General features: G+C 42.7%; 2 protein-coding genes and 1 long non-coding RNA gene across 6 annotated transcripts; 1 reads left to right on the forward strand and 2 right to left on the reverse strand.

Moving 5' to 3' along the window:
* Positions 1 to 20: 20 nt before the first annotated feature.
* Positions 21 to 16536, forward strand: TRAPPC3L (trafficking protein particle complex subunit 3L). 4 transcript variants are annotated; one of them, XM_082216764.1, is made up of 6 exons: positions 21 to 1297; positions 9556 to 9603; positions 10062 to 10159; positions 12277 to 12376; positions 14334 to 14513; positions 15847 to 16536. In XM_082216764.1, exons 2-6 carry the CDS (start codon positions 9601 to 9603, stop codon positions 15964 to 15966), a joined length of 501 nt encoding a protein of 166 aa, XP_082072890.1. In that variant the 5' UTR covers positions 21 to 1297; positions 9556 to 9600; the 3' UTR covers positions 15967 to 16536. The 4 variants fall into 4 exon arrangements, with proteins under 4 accessions (XP_082072890.1, XP_082072888.1, XP_082072889.1 ...); XM_082216762.1 differs by lacking the exon at positions 21 to 1297 and adding an exon at positions 4200 to 5038; XM_082216761.1 differs by lacking the exon at positions 21 to 1297 and adding an exon at positions 7863 to 8022.
* LOC309529059 lies at positions 11620 to 15972 on the reverse strand. Its single transcript, XR_014218057.1, has 3 exons — positions 15837 to 15972; positions 13927 to 13988; positions 11620 to 12350 (listed from the first exon to the last, which is right to left on the reverse strand). It is a non-coding gene; the product is annotated as an uncharacterized lncRNA (long non-coding RNA).
* A 981-nt stretch (positions 16537 to 17517) lies between the features above and the next one.
* On the reverse strand, positions 17518 to 21632 carry LOC309529054 (calcium homeostasis modulator protein 6-like). Its single transcript, XM_082216752.1, has 2 exons — positions 20955 to 21632; positions 17518 to 19492 (listed from the first exon to the last, which is right to left on the reverse strand). The coding sequence occupies exons 1-2, from the start codon at positions 21489 to 21491 to the stop codon at positions 19070 to 19072; spliced, it is 960 nt and encodes a 319-aa protein (XP_082072878.1). The 5' UTR covers positions 21492 to 21632; the 3' UTR covers positions 17518 to 19069.
* Between the last annotated feature and the right edge of the window lie 90 nt (positions 21633 to 21722).

The following is a 21722-nucleotide window of genomic DNA, read 5'->3' on the forward strand; positions in this document are numbered from 1 at the left end:
GCAGGCCCGGTTCTTTTCCCACGGCTGCCTCTTCGCCTTGAAAGCAAGCGCGTTGCTTCCCGAGACCCTGGCTAGCCAGCCGGCAACGGCTGCCGGGAAAGAAGCGGGGGCTTCTCTTCCGCTTCGAAGCGCTTTCAGTATTTGTTTCTGTTGGTCATGCGGAGAAGGGAATCGGGGGTCTCCACGGGTTGCAACAGCTCCGTAAAGTCCTGCAGGGATAACGGGGAATGGAAGGGAAACACGGAATAGCAGCGCGGCGGCGCTTGCTCCCGAGAAAGTGCATGTAGGATTGCAGCCCGCACATTGCAAGCCCACGGATCTCTGCCCAGAAATAAGCCCTTTGAGTTTAGCGAGACTTGCTTTCAGGTTAATGTGTGTTAGGACCGCAGCTTTAATTTCTATTCCCACCTCCAAAGCCCCATGTGGCACCAGTCCTAACGCTTTCCTGTTGTTATAAGACTGCATAGAAAGAGGGAGGAAGCGTTTTTAAAAGCCAGGAAAAGGCGGTAAATGAGGAGGGAAAGCAAAAATGAAGCAGCGATAGGAGTCTCTCAAAATGAGATGAGCCCCTGGAGCACAGGTTCCTCACCTGTGATACAGAACAGGGCAGGTTTTTAGGCTTGTGGATGCACGTCAGATGACTGGGAATGTTGAGAAATAGGAGTAAGGAGCAGGCAGTAGGTATGTGCTGCCAGCTTAATATTGGAGGCATTCTTGACACGCATGCAAAAAAATAGCGGAAGATTGTAAATTCAGACTAGTAATTCATAACACTGTAAGGGCATATTTTCCTTTCCCATCCTCTGATGTTTTTATAATGGAGGAGGAAGTAAACAGCAGGTAGAAGTACTCCATAGTAGCCAGCTGGCACTACAAAGCAAAAAGAAAGAGATGATTCAGCTGTCAGGGGACATGGTTATCCTCGATTCAACTCATTGATTTTCTGTTATTGTGAGATCCCTTAAAAGCTTAGCATTTAACAACCTAAAAATACTTCTAAAGGGGAAAAAACAGAGCCATTGCATTGTTTCTTTTAAATCTAGACATATTTTCTCAAGGATACAGTTGCTGGTGAATGTACACAAGAAATAAATACTGTATGTATATATATATAAATCCCGGACTGCATAACCTAAAACAGATATGCCAAATCCCACAATGAAGATCTGCACGCAGAAGATGATGGTTCAACTGGTAGCAACAGAGCGCAGTAACAAATAGTGAAAAGAAGTCAGCCTTTTCCAGGAAAAGCTATATTTTAAAACAACATGAAGAATTGAATTTCCCAGAATCTTTGGTAGTATTCTCTTGTTCATTTCCAGTTACATTGGCAGGAGAAGGGGTGATCTATCTGTAGCATCTAACAAAAGCATTTTAAGTTTTACTATAAAATAAAGGGATTGTATTGAAAGGGTGAATAAACTGTTGTCTTCTTAAAATTTAATATCTTGCTTGAAACACTTTGATTGAAACTGCATAGGTAAAAAATAAATAAGGTAAAGGACCCCTGGATGGTTAAGTCCAGTCAAAGGCAATTTGGGTTGTGGTACTCATCTCGCTTTCAGGCCGAGGGAGCAGGCGTTTGTCCGCAGACAGCTTTCCAGGTCATGTGGCCAGCATGACTAAGCTGCTTCTGGCGCAACGGAACACTGTGACGGAAGCCAGAGTGCATACATAATAGCTGATCCCCCAAAACTTTGAACAACCATCACCCTTTGGAATTGACAGAGAACCAAATTTAAAATGAAGTTCTCATTATACAGCCATTAACATTTGGATCAAACACTTGCCTCAGTCGACAGATTTCTTATTACACCAAAGAGCAGCAAATAGTTGATCCATTGATTATGTTTTTGCTATGAGAACTATTCAGATTTTCTTCCTTAGGCACCCAAGTGCCTTGTATTTTGCCAATTCTGAAAGCAGATGAGTTTTCCAAGATAATTTATTATACTCCACATTTCATTCAAAAAGCCTAAGGCTGTAATTCTATGAACATTTGCTCAGGATGGGATATTCCATTAAACTCAGAACGGCCAAATTGTAATTAGAGAGAGTTGTAAAGCATATGGAAAAGGTCTGATGGAGCTATAAAAACATTTAACAAAGGCAGAAGGGACATGAAATGCATTTGTGAAATCTCCAGCTGTGCGTAACTAATTGACTCAACTACAATTATCTTTCTTCATCCTATCATTCTTTTTGTGGTGTTCACACCCAGCCAAGATACTTTATAAATATACATTCATTTGAAGCATTTCTGTACTATCCTTCAGCAGATACTGTGGAATAGCTTATGAAACACATAATAAAGCACACACGCAACTGGGAATATAAAAACTGCAAAAAATTTTTGATAAACCTGGTGCCAGGCAGGCCTCTTTGAGGAAGGAATTCCACAGAGGGAACGTTCTCCATTCGGTCACCACTAGCCTTGTCTCAGGTAACTGGGGACCTGTAGGAGATATTCCAAAGATTAAGTTAAACCTCATCACTTTGAATTGTTCTTAGAAATGGGGTAGGTGCCAGCACAGCTGAGTTGTGTTCCCACTGACCAGCCCCAGTCAATGGTCTGGCGACTGTATCGTGAACTAGCTATGTGAGGCTACCCTTCGACTTGGTACAGATGCTCTAGCTGGTGCAGAATGAAGCAGCTAGACTGTTGATGGGGACAGGTGGCCAAAAGCATTTGACACCTCTACTGAAACATCTGCTGGCTTCCCATATGCTGTTTCAGAGTTCTTGTATTGATATACAAAGCTCTGGACAACTTGGGTCCAGGATACCTTGAAGACCTCCAGAGCCCTTATGTCCCAGCAGGTAATCAGTATCTTCTGGAGGAGCCCTGTTCGTTTCCCCTCATGTTACAGAATCCCTATTTGGGCATTTGGAATTTCTGGCTCCATGCTGTGGAATATTCCACGTACTTCCATAATAAGAGATTTGGCAGGAAGAGGAAAATTTTGGAGAAGATTTGCCCTCAGTAGGACTTGTTTCTGAGATTTTAGAGTCTCTAACCCATCGTACCACCGCATGCATTATTTAATTGTTTTTCTTTAAGCCTCAGTCATATTATGCTCCTCCATTGATTTTGTCTGAAGCAAGGATTGTTTGTTTTTTCTCCTTAAGTGAGCTTTGGAATGAGCAAAGCCTTTCCATGCTTTAATTTTTAACTTAGAAAACGCATTAGTGAAGAAATGGAGATCAAGATGACAGTGGAACATCAATACAGTTGAGATATAGGACATTTGGACAGCCAATAATGAAAGTCTGTGTGACAGTGGTGGTGCACTGCCAGCTTGCTAAGACCATGTGATCATCAATAAGCAGATAAATTGCATCCAGCATCAAAGAGGTCATGTATGGGGGAGCAGATAGAGCAGTAATGTTTTCACTTCCTCATGTATTCATGTTATTTAAGAAGTAGATCTTGCTTGGTTTCATGTTTGTTTGCTCCCAAGTAAGTATGCATAGGATTGCAGCCTTTTGTCCTTTCAGTTGTAGCAATCCCTTCCCTTCTGTATTATAAACCTGCTGCTCGATCCTATTTGTATTAACTCAGAGGTAAGTTTCACTTTGTTTGAAGGATTTTGTTCCTAGGAAACACATAGGATCATAGTCTAAAACCCATTGAACTCAGTGGGAATTGATCACTGATTCAGCATACGCATTGGAAATCAATCATCTTGCATTTACTTACCAATCATTTATCTGCATGCATAAAAATTGTAATTTTGGATAGAAACTGGGACATAATTATTTTTAAAAATCAAGTGCACATGCTAGCCTGTGTTGCAAAAACAGGTACAAAATATGCTGTGCGATTTTATGACTGTTTACCCAGAAACATTCTACTTGGCAAATGAGCTTAGGATGACTGCGGACTACTTGTGATGCCGTAGAAGCTGTTGGCAGCTGAATGGATATAAATGAGGACCAAGGAAAAGGCCCTATTAACCAGCAAATCTTTTCTGTGAACCGCCCTGAGACCTCTGGGTATAGGGCGGTATATAAATTCAATAAATTATAATAAAATAATAAAATGCAGGGGGTCCTGCCATTCAGCATTGCCCTGGTTTCTTCCACTCGGAGGAGGAGAACTGCTGAATAATACAGGTAGGTGGTCATCTGGCAGGAAGATGCTATGGAGTGATAATAAGGCAAGCTCACTTGCTGAGTGGGATTGTGGCTTGAAAACTGATAACACATCGTTGCTGATGTCCATGGTTGAAAGCTGACCTAGGTCTAGTGGTGGACCTAAGAAAATCTGGTAGATGATGTTAGGTAGAAGCTGGTGGAGTCTGTACTCAGAAGCCAGAGAACACAGCAAGGCTAAAGCAGGCTGATGCTTATGGTTGGAGTTCATTTTCGGAAGCCAGAAAACAGAAGCCAGTGGATATTTGTGGATTGAAGCCAGGACATGGATGTGAATGAATGGAGTGTGTGTGATGAATGGATGTGTCCACTGGTGTTCTTCACAGATGTCAGCTGGCATATGTTTGTATGAGTGAATTCCCATTTGAATGCTTTTGAGATGAAATGAGTGGGTGTAGGTGTGTGATTATGATGTGTGAGAGGTGGATATTCATGAACAGACTATGGCTATGCCAAATAACCAGCTTTATATATTTCTGGCATATTTAGACTTCTGAATGTTCTGGTCTTGCTTGTCATGCAGTGAGATCAGCTACTATGCATGTGATTTGCAATCTCTCTGCTTTAATGGATCAGTTCCTGATCTGAGTCAGGTTGTTCTCTGAAGCAGGCTTGATTTCTTGCCAGATTTCTCTTGGAAGATTTGAATCACATAAGAGGAGGAGCAGAAGAAGAAATGTGGCACCCATAGCTCTTTTACTTTCAGAGAGTAGTAAAGGGCTGTTGTTGTTTTAATAGCCAGGATAAAGAAAGGAATCCAGTAATGGAAAAGGAAAATGCTTTTTGAAGAAGAAAGGATATAAACAGGGAATCACATACTCTCTACTACTGCCCAGGAAAAATGTCACGGCCAGCAAACAGAAGACCAGAGAACCCCAAAATAGTAAGTCTTATTTGGACAGGTAAATGCTACCAAATATAAAACTTTCCTCTTTAAATTAATGTGCTGCTCTGTTTAATAAGAACATGTTTTGCAAGCTAGGACATATAGCTAAGAATTTCAACATGTTTAGGGATATAGATTGCATTTTCATCTTTTGTTTTGAAATGAGAACCCAGGAGGGAGCATTTTAGTTGTAAAGATTCAGAAAAGGGCAGCCAGAACCATCAAAGAACTGGAACAGCTCCCCTGGGAGGAGAGGTTACACTGTTCGACCCTAGCTAGTTTGCTTTAGGGAAAAAGCGAGTAAAGGCTTTTTCTCCCTCATTCATGATACTAGAATCCAGATTATTCAATGAAGGTAAATGGTGGGATATTCAGGACAAATGGAAATACTTATTTGCACAGTGTATAGAGATTTGCTGTCACAAGATTGGTGTTAGCCTCTTTTAATGTCAAGTCATGGAGTTCTTATCATTGTGTAAGGTGTTGGTGGTATATCTGTGACTGAACAGTTTAACATTCTCGTGGTTGAATTATTTAAGTTTTTCTGTTCTTAAGATGATTATATTTATTATTTCTTCTGAAACAAAGATGCTTTAAAAAGAAGGAACTACTTCACTCCATTCATGGCTGTCGGTGATGGGCACAAATTTGGATGGCTTTAAAAGAGGATTAGATAAATTTGTGGAGGGTAGGTCTATCTGTGGCTACTGGAAATGTTTCTTTCCTTTTTTGTGGGCTTCCTATAGGCATCGGATTGGCCGCTATAGGAAACAGAATGATGTTTGGCCTGACCCATGTTCTTATTTGGGGCCCGAGAGCAATTTTCAGTGCTTGTTGTAGTTATTGTGATGATTTCCAACAAGATCACATTTTTTGGAAGACCCGTGAAACCTTTGGCACCTTCTGCACTATGCATTTGAAACAGTATCTTTCCACTTTAAGCAGCCATAGCCTTCCCCCAAAGAATCCTGAGCATTGTAGTTTGTTAAGGGTGCTGAGAGTTCTTAAGAGACCCCCTTATTCACTGAGCTACAATTCTCAGAACAGTTTCAACAGCCAATCCCTCTTCCCAGATAACTCTGGGAAATCTAACTTTTTCCATAAGGTGTTGTCTGGTGCTGCTGGTACACCACATCTTTAGGAAATGGAGGAAGGGATGTTACCTTTCACTCCACATATCAGCAGTATCACATAAGCACCCCACCGTTCCTCTAAAGTAGTGGTTTTCAGGCCTTTTGGGTTGAGAAACCCTGTAATATATCATCCTACAGAACTCTTAATCCCTCTCCTTGAGCAACCTACACACCTACAAAGCCAGGGGAGGGGAAAATCGGTGCAACAACATGCAATAATTTATTTAGCCATTACAAAGGTGCAAGAGAGGAAAGTGAAGTCCCTGAGGGTGGGACAGAATTGTACAGAATTTTACAGCAGAGCTGGCCCACCCCACCCATGAGGAAGGTGAGGATACTGCCTCAGGGGACAGGACTCACAGGGGCAGCAGATCCTAATGTAGAACTTTATCTCCCCCCCCCACCCCACCCTTGTTCCTAACTTAGATCTTCACTCATCTCTTATTCCCTGGTGGGGGGCAGGGTGCAATTGTGTGGTTTGCCTCAGGCGCTAAAATGTATTGGGCCAGTCCTGCTCCTGGGGAATATATTTGGAAATTAAGGATTCAACTTCAGTTGGTTAATTCATGGCTAAGTAGGAATTTGAACTCAAACCTTACAGACACAATCCGTTCTCTCTCTCTCTCTCTCTCTCTCTCTCTCTCTCTCTCTCTCTCTGTGTGTGTGTGTGTGTGTGTCATTAGAGTGTTGCAGCCAGACAGAAATAGAATATCAAGTTAAACATTCTGCCTTTCTACTTTTCCCCCCATGCTGGCACCTGTTTGTAAGCTCCTTAAAAGTTTATAATTCACTGGGTCAGGGGTCCCTTTACCTTTACCTTTAAGATAAATTGATTTCTTAAAGGAAATGAGTTGGCTTTGTAAGATATTCTATGCTTCTCAAAGTGACATCAAAAAGACTAGACTTCAAACCTGTTCTGTGTCTATATATGAATGAGTCAGGAATATTTTTTCTTCAAATGACACTGCAAATTTTGTCCATTCACCACCACCACATACAAGCACCCTTCCTTTCTCGCTCTCCTAATTCTGATCATCTATTAAAGATTTCCCTTTTTGGCCACTAGATGGCACAACAGTTAATAGCAGCGCCACCAGTTTTATTGTTCCAGAAATGAATTTCTGATCACTTGAATCAATTTCTTTCCCCAAACACTGAATACTCTTACTGGATTATAGTCCCCCAAAGGCTAATATGCAATTAACATACAGTTGAGCAAGTCTTACTTGACACCAAGGAATCGAAAGAATTGATTCTAAACATTTGACTTGTATACAATTCCAAGCTGCTTTTATTCCTTAAAAAAAGAAAGAAGTTCATATGCAGTTGCATTGTGGAGTCTAGGAGTGCAAGGCATTATATAGAAGTTTGCCAGACATAATTTCCCCCTGTGCTTGTTTGAGTCACCTCTGTGTAAATTTCAGAATATCCACGGGCTCTGTCTAGGCCGCTTAACTTGGAATAATAATACTAATAATAATAATCCTATAATAATTTATATCTGGCTGGGTTTCCCCAGATACTCTCGGCAGCTTCCAACAAAATATTAAAACATGAAGACCCTCAAACATTAAAAACTTCTCTGTACAGTGCTGGCTTTGGATGTCTTCTAAAAGTCAAATAGATGTTTATTTCATTGACATCTGATGGGAGGGCATTCCACAGGGCGGGCGCCACTATTGAGAAGGCCCTATGCCTTGTTTCCTGTAACCTCACTTCTCACAGGGAGGGAACTGCCAGAAGGCCCTCGGCACTGGACCTCATGAACTTCTTTCTTTTTTTAACTGAACGATGGGGGTGGAGATGCTCCTTCAGGTATACAGGACCAAGACTCGATGGGACTTGCTTGTGAGTAGATGTGCATAGGATTGTGCTGTACAGTGATAGTTTCAGTGGCTATTTGTGTTTGCCAGGAGCCTGCCAGGAGCATTTGGGTGTAACTACAGGTGACACTTGAGATGCGGGTGGCACTGTGGGTTAAACCACAGAGCCTAGGACTTGCCAATCAGAAGGTTGGCGGTTCGAATCCCCGCGATGGGGTGAGCTCCCATTGTTTGGTTCCTGCTCCTGCCAACCTAGCAGTTCGAAAGCATTTCAAAGTGCAAGTAGATAAATAGGTACCGCTCTGGCGGGAAGGTAAACGGCATTTCTGTGTGCTGCTCTGGTTCGCCACATGACCCGGAAGCTGTACACCGGCTCCCTCGGCCAATAAAGCGAGATAAGCGCCGCAACCCCAGAGTCGGTCACGACTGGACCTAATGGTCAGGGGTCCCTTTACCTTTATCTTACAGGTGACACTTAACTGTGTCACTTGTAATATGCCATATTTTCTTTACCTTTTCCTTTACTTAATTGCAGGTATGTGACAAGGCAAGGGGCTATTTTATTTTATTAGAGCTGCAACCCTGGGGAGGCCATTCTACTGCGATTGCAATGAAAATCAGGACTCAGTTCTTTGCACATCACTTGCAAGGCACTGTAGTGGGATTTGTCCTCAGTTCCTGCGGAGTCGATGCGAAGCCCAGTGGGCCTCCCAAGAGTCTCATGAAAATAAAGGATATGAGATGGCTTAGCCTCCTCTACACGATGGTGGGGCTCCCTAGCCTGCAAGCATATTCTGACCCACCAGTCCTCCTAGTTTGACTCACCAGTGAGGAGTGGGGCAGGTAAAGAACTGCCTTGGCTGAAATGGGCTTACAGGCACCCCGATTAGCTTTTTGTTGGAGCTTGAGATGCCCCCACAATGCTATCTGCACAAAGAGCTTCTCCGTGAGGTCTTGCAACATAGTAAAGGATAGGAGGGTCCACTGAGTATTCAAGCTGTGCAACTCCCTTGCATTTTGAGTTCACAAGTGTAGGAGCCCTTTGTGAGTGCTTGGCTAGTTTTCACTAAGGCTACCATCTTAGGCACACAGACTTGGATAGAGGCCCCACTGAACTTGCTTTGGAACAAACATGCAAGTCACTGGCAGAAATTTCCAGAGCTGTACTGTGTGAGTTTTTGTGGTCCTGAAGTGTACTTTAAGGCTGTGATGTGCCCTCTAGAGACTTTGTGAGCACACAGCAATTCCTGCTCTCTTCTGGTTTCATAGAAATTTCACAACATGGTGGAGTTTTGAAATGCAGTTGCTTGTTCATTGGGAGAGTGGAAAGGTGTGCTTCTGGAGACATTGCAAAAGAAACCATTTGTGTGCTTGTTATTACTCACCTGATTCAGTGTGAATTATTTCCTTTCTAGTTCTAAACAGCTTTTGCATTTCGTTCCATCACATTTCCCCCCCCCCCTCGCTTTCTATCTTTCAAACAAAGCAATTTACAGGAATGTGTTACTTTATTGTTCTCCTCCCCCCTCTCTTTTATATGCTTCTCTTTGTGTTCTAGGACTGGCATTTACCCACCGTTTCATCCTCTGCATCAGCACATCATATGGTATGCTGAAAGACTTCTGCATCTACCCTATAATATATCTCCCTGGGAAACTGGGATTTTTTGAGAGTTCGTATTGGGTATGGTCAGGGCCAGCCCAAGGCATTGTGGCACCTGAGGTCAGAAGAAGGGGTCAGAGAAGATCTGCATCAGGAGCAAAGGGGGAAGAAGGATAGACATTGGGATCTACTGCCCCAGTGGATCCAGCCGCCTGAGGCAGTTGCCTCACCTTGCCTTGTGGATGGGCTGACCCTGGGCATGGTCAATATGGCACTGTGTTACTAGTTTTTGGACAGTGCAGGCAATTATGTAATTATGCAGCACATGCTGAGTTCATTGCCTTTTCGTTAGACAGAATATTTACAGAAAAGCTTAGGGGTGGGGTAGGATAATTTGTTTCCTCCTAATTCAGTATGTTTAATAAGCCATGACTATTGCTTTGTATCTCCCTTAATTGGCAGAGCAGAGAGCTTTTTGTACTCACTTACGGTGCTTTGGTGGCTCAGCTGTGTAAGGATTACGAAAAGGATGAAGATGTGAACAAATATTTGGACAGCATGTAAGTAGCCAGGACAGGTTCAAACACGGTTGCATATCAGCTTAGCAGGCAATGATATCCATTTAACATTGCTTTCCTCATATCGGGATCTGTCTGGGGGGAAAAATTAAATCCAGGAGATTGGTGGAACTTCTGGAGGGGCTGTTTATCCACACAAGATTTGGTTTGTTATTCCATCCCTTTCTAGGACAATTATCAAATCGCTTTTCTAGCCCCTCGAGGTCTGGCAAGATAAGTGATGGGAAATGGCACTGTAATGAATGGGATAGATGCCATTGGCTGGCATAGTCCTATAAACTTCCATGGGAAGGTTGGCTCTCAAGATGAAGCCAGTATTTTCTCAGGGAGCTTTCAACTGATGGGGATGATGATCCCCTCGATGGCCTTTTTGACAGCAGGTTAAGGTTACCAGATTTTTTTCAATGAATCCGGGGACACTTTTCAACTTCAATAGGAATGATAGGATTTTGTCAGGGGATTGATTTGTAAATCCAGGGACTGTCCCCGTGAAACGGGGATGTCTGGTAACCTAACAGCAGGTTCTGCAGCTACAAGTGGGACTTTGCTGATCCAGACATGTCTTCTTTGAGTATATTCCATTTCATCCATCTCCCAGTTCCCACCCAGTTTTGGGGTCCTTCCCCAGCCCCCCAGCAGTCAGTCAGCATGCAGTGACCACTGAGCTAATCAGCCTTCATCAGTCTCATTGTGGCAGTGGGAGAAGGCTGTATTGCAATGCTGAAATGGGCATTTAGCATCCCTGGAAATAAACAAATATTGCATGACTTTGAACTTCCGCCTACAAGAAATGTTTGTGTTATATCAATTTACTTGGCTATTATAGTCTGTTTTGGCTTTGTGTCATATGCTCTCATCCTATATTACTTAAATGCTTTCCCATTAACTGCAGTTGGTTTTCCGGTAAAGCTGATTGTGAATTGTAACTAAGATTAAGGGAGAGAGAGTTTAATGGAACTTTCCCCCGAATTCATTTAAACTTCAAATGGATCTGTTAAAAAGTTCCATTAAATACTAACTCTTCCATTTTAAATTTTAAAGCCTTTCAGGCTGGCAAAAGCAATATGTTGATTAATTCAAGTTCCTTATACTTGGGAATTCCTTGGCGGCAGCAGCTGGTAACAGTTTTATTTGGTAGGGCTGCATTTTTTAACCTTTCTGTTTTCGCCACAGTAAGACTTACACAGCACTTATTCAGGGAAGTGTGCCTTTACACGTGTGCAGAGTGCCATTGTCTCCTCTCTAAAAAAGCAACCCACCAATTATTCTCTATACTTCTATGGACTTGATTGACTTTGTCCCACCCAGCAGCTGCTGCAGCTTTTTCTGAGTGAACGCAGGAAAATGGTTAATACCAAGCTTACTGCAAAATATACACAAGCCACACACTATTTCTCTTCCCAATTTCCTATTTTTTTTAAAAAAAAATAAGTGCAAAACGATTAAGTAAAGACAGATATTTATTATAGAAAAATATTCATTGTTGTTTGCTTGCTTGCTTGCTCTCTTTCTCTCTATGAAGGTCACAAAACAAATGTTAAACCAGGCTTCCTCAAACTCAGCCCCCCAGATGTTTGAGACTACAGTTCCCATCATCCCTGACCACTGATCCTGCTAGCTAGGGATCATGGGAGTTGTAGGCCAAAAACATCTGGAGGGCCGAGTTTGAGGAAGCCTGTGTTAAACTAACAAACAAAAATGGATTCAAAGTAGAAAACACTCCCTGTTGTTTCTCTGGCCTTCAGGGAAACAGCTTCAACCGTGCTCAGAACCAGTGTATGATTATGGTGGCTAATGCTGTCCTAACTCCACTCATCTCTTCTGTAGTGGCTGTACTGGATAGGCCTAAATAACAACAGAAGTAACAAGAGCTTTCTTACTAGGGCCGCCTTTCCAGCAACCCAATCAGTCACATGGTTTTTCTGCTTAGAGACACATGGGAGGGACCTTGTCAGCAGGGCTATCCCTTTGGGTTGGGAGCATCTGAGTGATTCAGAGAGTTGGTTGGCTAGAGATCAGGAAATTGACCAAAAATGCCTCTGTAAGTTCAAAGAAGTATCAAATGTGCACGACTGACTTTTTGTTCTCTCTTTCTTCAGGGGGTATAACATTGGCATCAGGTTAGTTGAAGACTTCTTGGCTCGCTCCTCTGTGAAGAAGTGCCGGAGTTATTCTGAAACGACAGACATAATTGCACAGGTATGCACAGGTGCTGCCTCGACGAGGCAAGGCTATGTGCAAGTGTCCCTTTCTTAGCGAGGATGATCACAAGAATGATCTCAATTTTGGGGGGAGGGATCCAGTTTCCAGGCATTGGCTGGCTGGGCAGGACAGAAGCACGCATCCACCCAATCCATCCACCACACACACACACACACACACACCCGTAACCCAGTGCAAAAGAGGGTTTGATTTGCAGTATTAGTGCCTTATGTAAATGGAGGTACCATGCTGGTTTTTTTTTACTATAATAATGCCTACTAATAAAATCCTATTAGCTGTCATGGGTTTTGAGGAAAGAAAATAGCTCATGGTTTCCCTTGTAAAATTACAACACAGAGTTAGATGGAAACATTTAATGAAACTGGGTGGTATTTTGAAGAAGATAGCGCAGCAGAGAAAGGAGCAGCAAAGGTCTAATGAAGGGCTCTTTGCTTAAATTTCTGAAAATGGCATTGCAGTAGTGGCACAATCAGAATCAATTTGTTGCTTCAAAGGGGCAAGCAAGGGAACTAATAAAAAGCAAATAATGTTACATAGATATGGATAGAAAAGTGCACAAAGCCAACTTGTTCCTGCAGTGCTTTAATGCTTTCATTTACTTATTTAAATAAAGTATAAGTAAACTGTTTCTTGGGTTTTTTTATTCAGTGGTGGAAATTTCACAAGTACTCTACTCCCATAGTAACATGCTATCCATATTTATAGTTTTAGTTAAAGGTCTTCTTCTGGTTTTTGTTGGGGGGGGAGGGGTTTCCAGGCTCAGCTGCTTTATTTCTAGGAGTCCCATTTTGCAATCAAACTGAAAGGTACCCAATCACCAGTGTGTTGGTTTGGTTTAGTTAAAAAGATAAATAGACACGGTTTAATAATAAAAAAAGAATTCCCTGGATGCCTAGATTCAGGTTTGGGGCAAGTTCTATTTGGTGAGAGAGCCCCAGCAAAGATTTAAAACATACAGCCAAAGTAAAGCATGGAAATATAGGCTGTTAGACCTTTAAAATATCCCCTTCTAAGTTGCTTCCAAAATTCTCCACTTCCCTTAGCATAGAAAGAGACTACACATTTGGTAAGTTAAAAATGGTTTGCTTACAAACTCTTCAAAGGTCAGATTTGTGTGATTATCCATACAGCAGCAAGAAAAGACAGGCAGTATAACCTTGGTTCCAAAATGGTGTCTGTTCCTAAATTATTTGTATAGAAACGCAATGATAACTTGGTTCAGCCATGCAGTCCAAACTTGAGCACCCAGCTTAAACCTCCTTACTGGTAGGTAGTGCTATTTTTCTAGAAAAAGAGGTGCTGAAACTCAACATGAATACCTCCCTCGTTCTTAAAGAATGTCGCTCTATATTCATTTAGTACCCCTACTGCAGATTGGAATGCAATCCAGGCCTACAATGGGCACAATCTTTCCCATCTTATTATGGTTATGAAAATGAGGTGATAAGCCCGTATAAAGTCATAAGATGCCCAGTGTGAAACTGAGCACGCTGTAAGCAAAAAACAAATAAACCATTTTTACATACCTGTTAACTGATATAAAACTGATGTAGGTTTGGAGAAGGAAAGGGGCCATGTAATCAAGTGACTGCAAAAAGGGAAATCAATTGTAGTGATCATATCCATCAAATGCAGGAGATCAATTTTTGCATTTGAAATTTGTGAAAACTCTTCTACAGTTAAGTAGATTTCAAACCTGATTTCTTTCTGACTACAAACAAATGTTCATCTGGGCTTGTCTTAAGCCAGGAAATGAAACCTATCATTTCTGGCTAATAGTCAGGGATGATGGGAATTGTAGTCAAGCAGCATGTGGAAGGCCACAAGTCCCCCATCCCTGTCTTAAGCTAACAAACTTTCCTTTGGTAACCATTTCCACCTGAAAACTTGGAGACAGTGTTGATGGGATGCATGTTCTCCTCTCCATTTCCAGGTTGCTTTTAAGATGTATCTGGGTGTTGTGCCAACTGTGACTTGCAGTAATTCCACACGGTTCTCCCTCATTCTGGACAAGAACCCCTTGGTGGACTTTTTGGAAGAGCTGCCGGCGGGGAGATCTTCACTTTGCTATTGCAGTCTCTTGTGTGGGGCCATAAGAGGTGCTCTAGAAATGGTAAGCAGCCGACAGCTGCTTTGGCCTCCTCTGCTGCTGTTGTAATTATTAAAACTAATAGGGCTCATCCACACTTCTGCTTATCCCATGCCCAGAAAGCATGGGTCTGAGTGGTTTTCCCCTTGCCCAGTTCCTTTTCCACGAAAACCCATTCTTTAGTGCTAAATTGGAGCAAACGTCAATCTGGAGAAAACACAAACTGCCCTTTGCTCCAAAACAGCACTAAAGAGCAGCTTTCCCTAGGGGAAAGCAGCGGGGCAAGAGGGGGATAAACTGTTAGTTACTTGCCACCCAAAAGGTCTCCAGGTGAGTTACATTTAAAATATACACCCACCCAAACAAACACCCACCTACATTCTATCATAAGGGGTGGCATCTGAACCTGTCACGTGGCAGCAATGCAAGCCCTGCCTGACCCTTGTAAGAAGGGCAGAGCTACATTGCAGTAATTGTCTTGCCCTTGGGTAGGGCATTAGGAAATGAAGCTGGCCCCGAGGGAAAGCCACAGCTGCCAGGATCTGCACAAATCTGAAAGCGAAAGCCGGAGAAAACAGAACTGTGTTTGCTGTGTTTTCCAAACCAGTTGTTTTGTGGAAGCTACACTGTGCTGCTTAAAAAAAAAAAGTCTGCTTATTTAGATAAGTGCTAATGGACTTGTGTGCAGCTGTGTCAGTTAATGCATTCTTCTTTTAAAAAAAGAAATAAAAAAGCAGGCTAGCTGTGCCCTTCTGTACAGAAAAGGGGGAGGTCACAATCTCAAAGAATGGGCACATCTACATTTGGGGGTCACTTTTCAGTAGAATTGACCTGAGCCTTGGAAAGCACATAGAGCTGAAAGGGGAAAGACTGTCACTCCACAGAATTTCACTTTGGGCTGTATCTGCTCTTCAGCACCTCATGGCTAAGCAGGAAGTATGTGAGGGCCTCAGAGGCTTCATGGGCACCAGGCAAAGACCACAAGTGAATCACTGCATTCGCAGGCACCATATTGGCAGCCCCTGGCCCCCGTGTTTCAAGGTGTATTTTGCACAAAGAAAACACCTTTTCATTTCCCTTTTCAATCTTGCTGTAGCTTTAAAATAAGTTTGAGCTGTTGTGTTTTATTCTCCGCTCTTTGTTTTTGACCTTTGTCAAGGTTTGTCAGCATTTCATTCTGCATTACATTTTGTTACCCATTTAATCGGCTGTTGTTGTTTTAAACTTGTTTGTTTTTATTCTATAAGTCCCACCCACCCATTATAGTGCACCCTCTTAAACAAAAATTTAAAACCCTGCAATGTGGAACAACAATAGGTTTTCTTTCACTTACTTAGCCAAACTTACTTATTTTCAGATACATCTGGCTGCTGAAGTTACTTTCATCCAAGACACTCTGAAGGGGGATGAGGTGACAGAAATTGGAATTGCATTCTTAAAGAAGATTGAAACCAGGAAACACAAAAGAAATAAGTGAAGCCATATCTGAAGTCACTATGTGTGGACAGTTAATATTTTTGACCCTCTGTACCTGCCCAGAAAGATATTATTCCTGATCCAGAAAAGGCATTCGATACAGAACCGTGGTGTGGATGGTGCCACCCTGGATCAGGCCCAGCACTCCCAAATGTTTGCTATGTGGGGCATGAACTCTGCACCAACCCACAACCCAACATGGACATGAATGGTGCATGGTTCTCCCTCCTAGCTCAACTGCAGATGAGTCCAGGGTGTCTTGAGGGAATGGCTGCCTCTCCTGCATGCTTAGCTCATCCTGCTCTACATTCTTCAGCCACGTAAAGTTAGATGGGTGGCAGTGAGGCACAGGAACTGACTTAGCGGTGGCACACTCACTGTGGAACTCCCTGCTTCAGAAGGCTTAGCAGCCTAGCTATTTCAGGCTTAAAGAGACTCATCAATGTAGTACTTGTTAGAAGTGTGGGCAAGATTTCTTTTTATTCTTCTGAAGGAGTTGACTATTTCCCCAGAGTGTCTGGGGAAGCCTAGCCAGATCAGCAGGTATAAATAATAAATTATTATTATTATTGGTCCATCTCTTCTTATTCTAGGAATTTCTGGTTCCCTGGTGCTACTATTTTAGTATTTTAGTCATCTGTTTCTCATCAACAATAGTGTTTTTGACAGAGCAGAAATATACATATACATATGCATATATATTCACTGCTGCTGCTTCTGTGCCTTTGATGTTGCCTTTCTTATGATTTCTCAGCTGTTTTCTAACTGGCAATATTCATATGGCTTATCCCAGCAAATTCAGGATCACATATTGAGTGGAACGATAGGCCAATACATAACTAATCAGATGCAGCAACATGACAATGTCACTGAGAATGAATGAAGGCAATTGAGAATGAGAAGCGGTGCTCCCTGGCAATAGTCATGTGACCAACCCTAGCCCCCTCCCCCCTTTCATATCACAGAATGAACCAGATGATGTTATTTAAGGGAAATGGAAGAAGCCAATTTAGAGTTCAGGCGATGCTTCCTGAAATGGTGAACTCTTTTCATAGCAGCCACTGAAAAACTGCTGAAAGGGAGGGCATTTCCAGTGTTGCTGAATGTTCCCCTTTGGGGGGGTTTCCTTTTCCTTTTCCATGCCAGAGAGTATTATTATAGGTCACTGCTTTCTCAGGATGTCAACAACCGATCATGCCTGAACAGATGAAACCCAAATGCCACTGGTTTTAAAATTGGGGGGAAGGCATGAGCATGCTGTTCAGGGTCACTTGGAAATCATCAAGCAAGAAAGCAACCGTGCAGACTTGCCCAGTACCTGACTACCAACAACAAGCATGTTCCTTCTCCCACTGAAGAAGCAACTGACTTTGGACTTCAGCTTTTTTCTAGGAGGAAACAGATAACTTAAAGAACCTTATGAGTGAGGAAGGAAGGAAATGCTTATAGGATTTGGGAAGAAATGGGCTAAGGGGTGCCTGAGACATGATTTGGATTGCACAAACAAGAAAGCAAATAATGGGGTAAAACAAGGATTTTCCAGGCAGAAACATTTTGTGTTGCACTGGTTAATTTATTAGAAGCAGGGTAAGTGTACTACTCTTTTTGTGGCTGCAGAAGGATCCCAGACCAAACAGTTTTTTCCCATGATTCCAGTGGAAATACCCAAACACATGCTTCCTTTTGGGGGGCCCTTGGGAACATAAGAGATCCAGTTGCCCCCCCCCCCATGTCCTTTTTCGTACTCCTTGACAGGCAAGGTGAAAGTTTCATTTGGGCAAGTAGCTCAGTATCAGTCCACACACACTAACTCAATTCAGATGCCATTTTCCTCATTCTCTGAAACAGGGGTCTCCAACATGGTGCCCACATGTGCCAGTGAACATGATGCCCAGAAATACCAGTAAATATCCTCTCATAAAATCCACAATGCAAGAGAAACGTATCTCTTCCTGCTTAATTCCTGACTCAGCGTCTCTTACATTGAATGTGCCTTAAACATGCCCATTTGTTTTACGTGTTAAAACTGTAAACTGCCCTGATGCTTTATATTGCAGGAAAGAAATATGTTTATAAATACCATAAAAATAAAATTTCGTTGGATGCCAGAATTGGAACCCATCTTCCCATCACCCCTGAACAGATTAGAGCTGCAAAGAGCTTTTCTGTGTGAATAAGTGTGGCAAATGTAGGTGTCTTTTTCCAGCTGGCGAGTGGCATGCTAATACCATTTTGTGGTCATGTCTCTTTTCCTGCTCTTTTGAATGTGGTAAACCATTTTGTGTTATGTCACGTCCCTATGACAGACATTTTGTGACTGGTGCCACGATGCTTTCTCAGTATTTCAAATGTGTCCACTGGCCTGAATTGTTTGGAAGATCAGAAACATGGCATAAGACTTCCACCTATGCTCTCCCTCTCATGTGCAGTTTGGGCATTTGGTTCCTTCCAAATCCAGTAATCCAAAGCAACATGGGGGAGGGACTCCTGAATCTTTCATTTTTAAAATACTTTGTGCCACATTTCATCTGAGTAATATAAGAGGGATTGACAAGATACAAGCAGATTCAGTAAAATAAACCTCATATCTCTATATCTATCTATCAATCTGTCTATCTGTCTTCCACCCATGGTAGTCTGCAATATATTATTCAAGGCTGGGAATTAGTGGCCAGCCAAAGCCTAGATAAGCAGGTACAGTGGTACCTCGGGTTACATATGCTTCAGGTTACAGACTCCGCTAACCCAGAAATATTACCTCGGGTTAAGAACTTTGCTTCAGGATGAGAACAGAAATCGTGCTCCGGCGGCGCGGCGGCAGCAGGAGGCCCCATTAGCTAAAGTGGTGCTTCAGGTTAAGAACAGTTTCAGGTTAAGAATGGACCTCCGGAACGAATTAAGTATGTAACCAGAGGTACCACTGTATGTCTTAGTAGGAGTCAGAGGTTAATTATGGTCAGGCTGTATACACACCATACATATAAAGCACAACCCAACACCAAAAAACAAGAGAAAGAGGGAAAAAAGAGGAAATAGGAAATAACAACCATGTTCAGTTAGACATCTTCTTGTAACAGAGCCTGATGGGCTAAGCAATTATTTCACTATAACCCTTGTGTGTCAATACCACCAGCGCCATCCACAAACCCCAGGCAACAAGGAACTGTATCCCCCTCCACAGACCTAAGACTGCCAGTGTTGGTTTTGCTGCTGTTATATTTGTGCATCATGCTGTAGTAATCTTTTTTAGGGTTAAAGGTGAACAAGGAAGAAATGCCGTGCCACTCTTTGGCACTTGGAGTTGGAAACTCGTCCAGTTCTGTGGAATCAAAGAAGCACTTGACGTTCCTCTCTGCCAGCTTCGCTGCGTGATCCCTGGCCTTTTGCTCAAAAAGCTGCTGCTCTTGCTCCAGGTACACTTTCCAGAAGGCAAGCTGGAGAATACTGACTGGAGAACAGCAACGGGAGATGCACGTAGAAACTAGGGCCAATATGAAGACACTGGCGATCAAACTCCACCCCAGCACCTTGGCAAAGAAGCACAAGAGAGATAAGAACAAAGTTTGCATCAGTGAGCCCCATAGAACTCTTTCCTAGAATTAACTTGGGGTTGTGTCATGTCTGTAATAACTATTTCTCCCTCCAAATACCAGGAACCTACTAGCTCAGACAATTTGTCCACCTAGCCCATTATTGTCTATTGTTTTGATCAGCAGTAGCAATCCAGGATCCAAGCTGAGCTTTTTCTAATCTCTGGCTGCTTTACCTTGGAAATACCAGTGACTGGAGCTGGGACCTTCTGGACATGCTCTACTACAGAGCTTTTGTGTTTTGCCAAACCCCAAAGCTTTTTTATTATTATTCAGATAGGCAATAAAAGACACTTGGGTTGCTCTTTAACAGTTTTATAGATAGGGTGATATGAGTAAAGAGCAAAGCGAATAGAGCAGATATATTCTTACGACCCCTTTGTAGTCTGCCAGAATCCCCTCTCTTCCAGGCAGCAGTGGTTTCAAGCTCCTTACAGGCAAATGGTGCAGGCCCCATGCTGACAACAAGACCCTTACTGGGATCTTATATAGCACTCTATTTTTCTGACACAAGCTTATCATGTTTCATTTGCGCATATTCTCATGGCCCTGAAATTATTGGTTTTACCATGCCAGAGGAATTCTTCAAAGATAGCCAAGTGGTTACTCTGGTTTATCTCTGTTAGGCAAATGACCCCTGCTTCAATTGCATCTTTTTTACCAGTTGTATACATTTCATTAATTCCTGCAAAATAAATGCTGAATGTGCAGGTTCATATAACTGCTGTCTATATAGATTCCTATTATCTGATCCCACACCTTCCAAAGTTTTCCGATACAAACCTGGATGCACATCTCCCAGGATGTGTCACATGAGTCACATGACCCATGCCTCACTCTTGCCCTGAAAAGTACTTTTTATTTATTTATTACTACTGCATCAGACCAACACGGCTACCTACCTGGATCTAGAATCATGTATGAACAGATGGCTCATCAGCCCACACCTTATCCTTCCAAGTGCCCTTGTTTAAAGGCTGGGATTTTATACTGCCATCCACATAATGTCACTTATAAGGCCCTGTTGAACTCTGCTAAGTTGAACTACATATATGATCACATGATGCTTCTAACACTTTCAAGTAGTGTCTGAATATTAGCTATGTTGGAAAAAGAGGAGTTTAGACTTAGTTACTAAGGGGAAAGCATAAACAGAAAAAGAAGGGAAACATAAACAGCAGAAGGAAGGGCATTCCAGAAAATGCACATTTTCAGGTCACTACCACTTGATACGCTGTAGGGTACAGTGTCATGAGTAAATTTTCCCCAAATAATCCCAGTTTATACATGAGCAGGCAGCCTTTCAGTGCCCCTGGTCCCAAGTTGAGATGCTCCCCACCCACCCATGCAATTTACAAGTCACAACTTAGTAGTACCATCTGGAAGAGGTTATACCAACCTGAGACTGTGCTTGAAGGCTCATGAGCATATCCTGCATCTCTGAGGTGGCAGTGCCACCCTGACAAGGCACCCGAGGCATTTTCTCAACACACTCACCCCCTTTGCCTTTGCACATGTACGCCTGCATTGCAGAGCTCCCAGAAGCAGCACACTCATAGAAGCGGCTTCCCAGTAAGGCCACAGCAATCCATGTCAAGGGAGCAACAGATGCTCTGACAATCACCAGCCCCAGCACTTTCAAGTAGTGCCGGAATCGGGTCCCGTGAGGGCACCTGCACAGCCTGTTGGGGGCGCAGCTTCCGGTGAGTATCTTCCAAGACTGGCTACTGAGCAAGAAGCCAAGCAGAAACAGAATAAGGGCTGGCACCAAGAGGAAGACCAGGCCGTAGAGCATATTCCAGGAGTTGCAAGGGCATCTGAACACCACGGCAGAAAAGATGCGCTCGCTGCCAACCGTCAACAGAGAGACAGCCCCATAGCCCAGTGCCTTCTGGTGATTAAGGCAGAAATCAAACACTGCACGAAACTTGTCCATCCTGCTCCCTGGGACTACTTTGGTGCTCTACGTCTGTCCTCCGATACACTTTCTTCCTTCACAGGAAGCAAGGCTCTAACTTGAAAGAGGAAATCTGCAGTTTGAAACTATTTGCAGTCACAAACGGTTTCACTTTTGGTGCGAGATAGAGAAAGAGAATTTAGAGACTTTACTGGAAAACATGTTTATAGACCACTTCCTTTTTGGGTTTCTTCTTCATCACAATCGAAT

Source organism: Podarcis vaucheri, assembly GCF_965113315.1.
Source record: "Podarcis vaucheri genome assembly, chromosome: 3".
Classification (NCBI taxonomy): domain Eukaryota; kingdom Metazoa; phylum Chordata; class Lepidosauria; order Squamata; family Lacertidae; genus Podarcis; species Podarcis vaucheri.

Coding starts and splice junctions, on each gene's coding strand:
- TRAPPC3L (XM_082216761.1), top strand. CDS start 7,966: ATGGGGGTGGAGATGCTCCTTCAGGTATACAGGACCAAGACTCGATGG. Junction 8,023..9,555: donor AGACTCGATGGGACTTGCTT/GTGAGTAGATGT, acceptor TTTGTGTTCTAG/GACTGGCATTTACCCACCGT. Junction 10,160..12,276: donor AACAAATATTTGGACAGCAT/GTAAGTAGCCAG, acceptor CTCTTTCTTCAG/GGGGTATAACATTGGCATCA.
- LOC309529054 (XM_082216752.1), bottom strand. CDS start 21,491: ATGGACAAGTTTCGTGCAGTGTTTGATTTCTGCCTTAATCACCAGAAG. Junction 19,493..20,954: donor GCCTTCAAGCACAGTCTCAG/GTTGGTATAACC, acceptor TTCTTTGCCAAG/GTGCTGGGGTGGAGTTTGAT.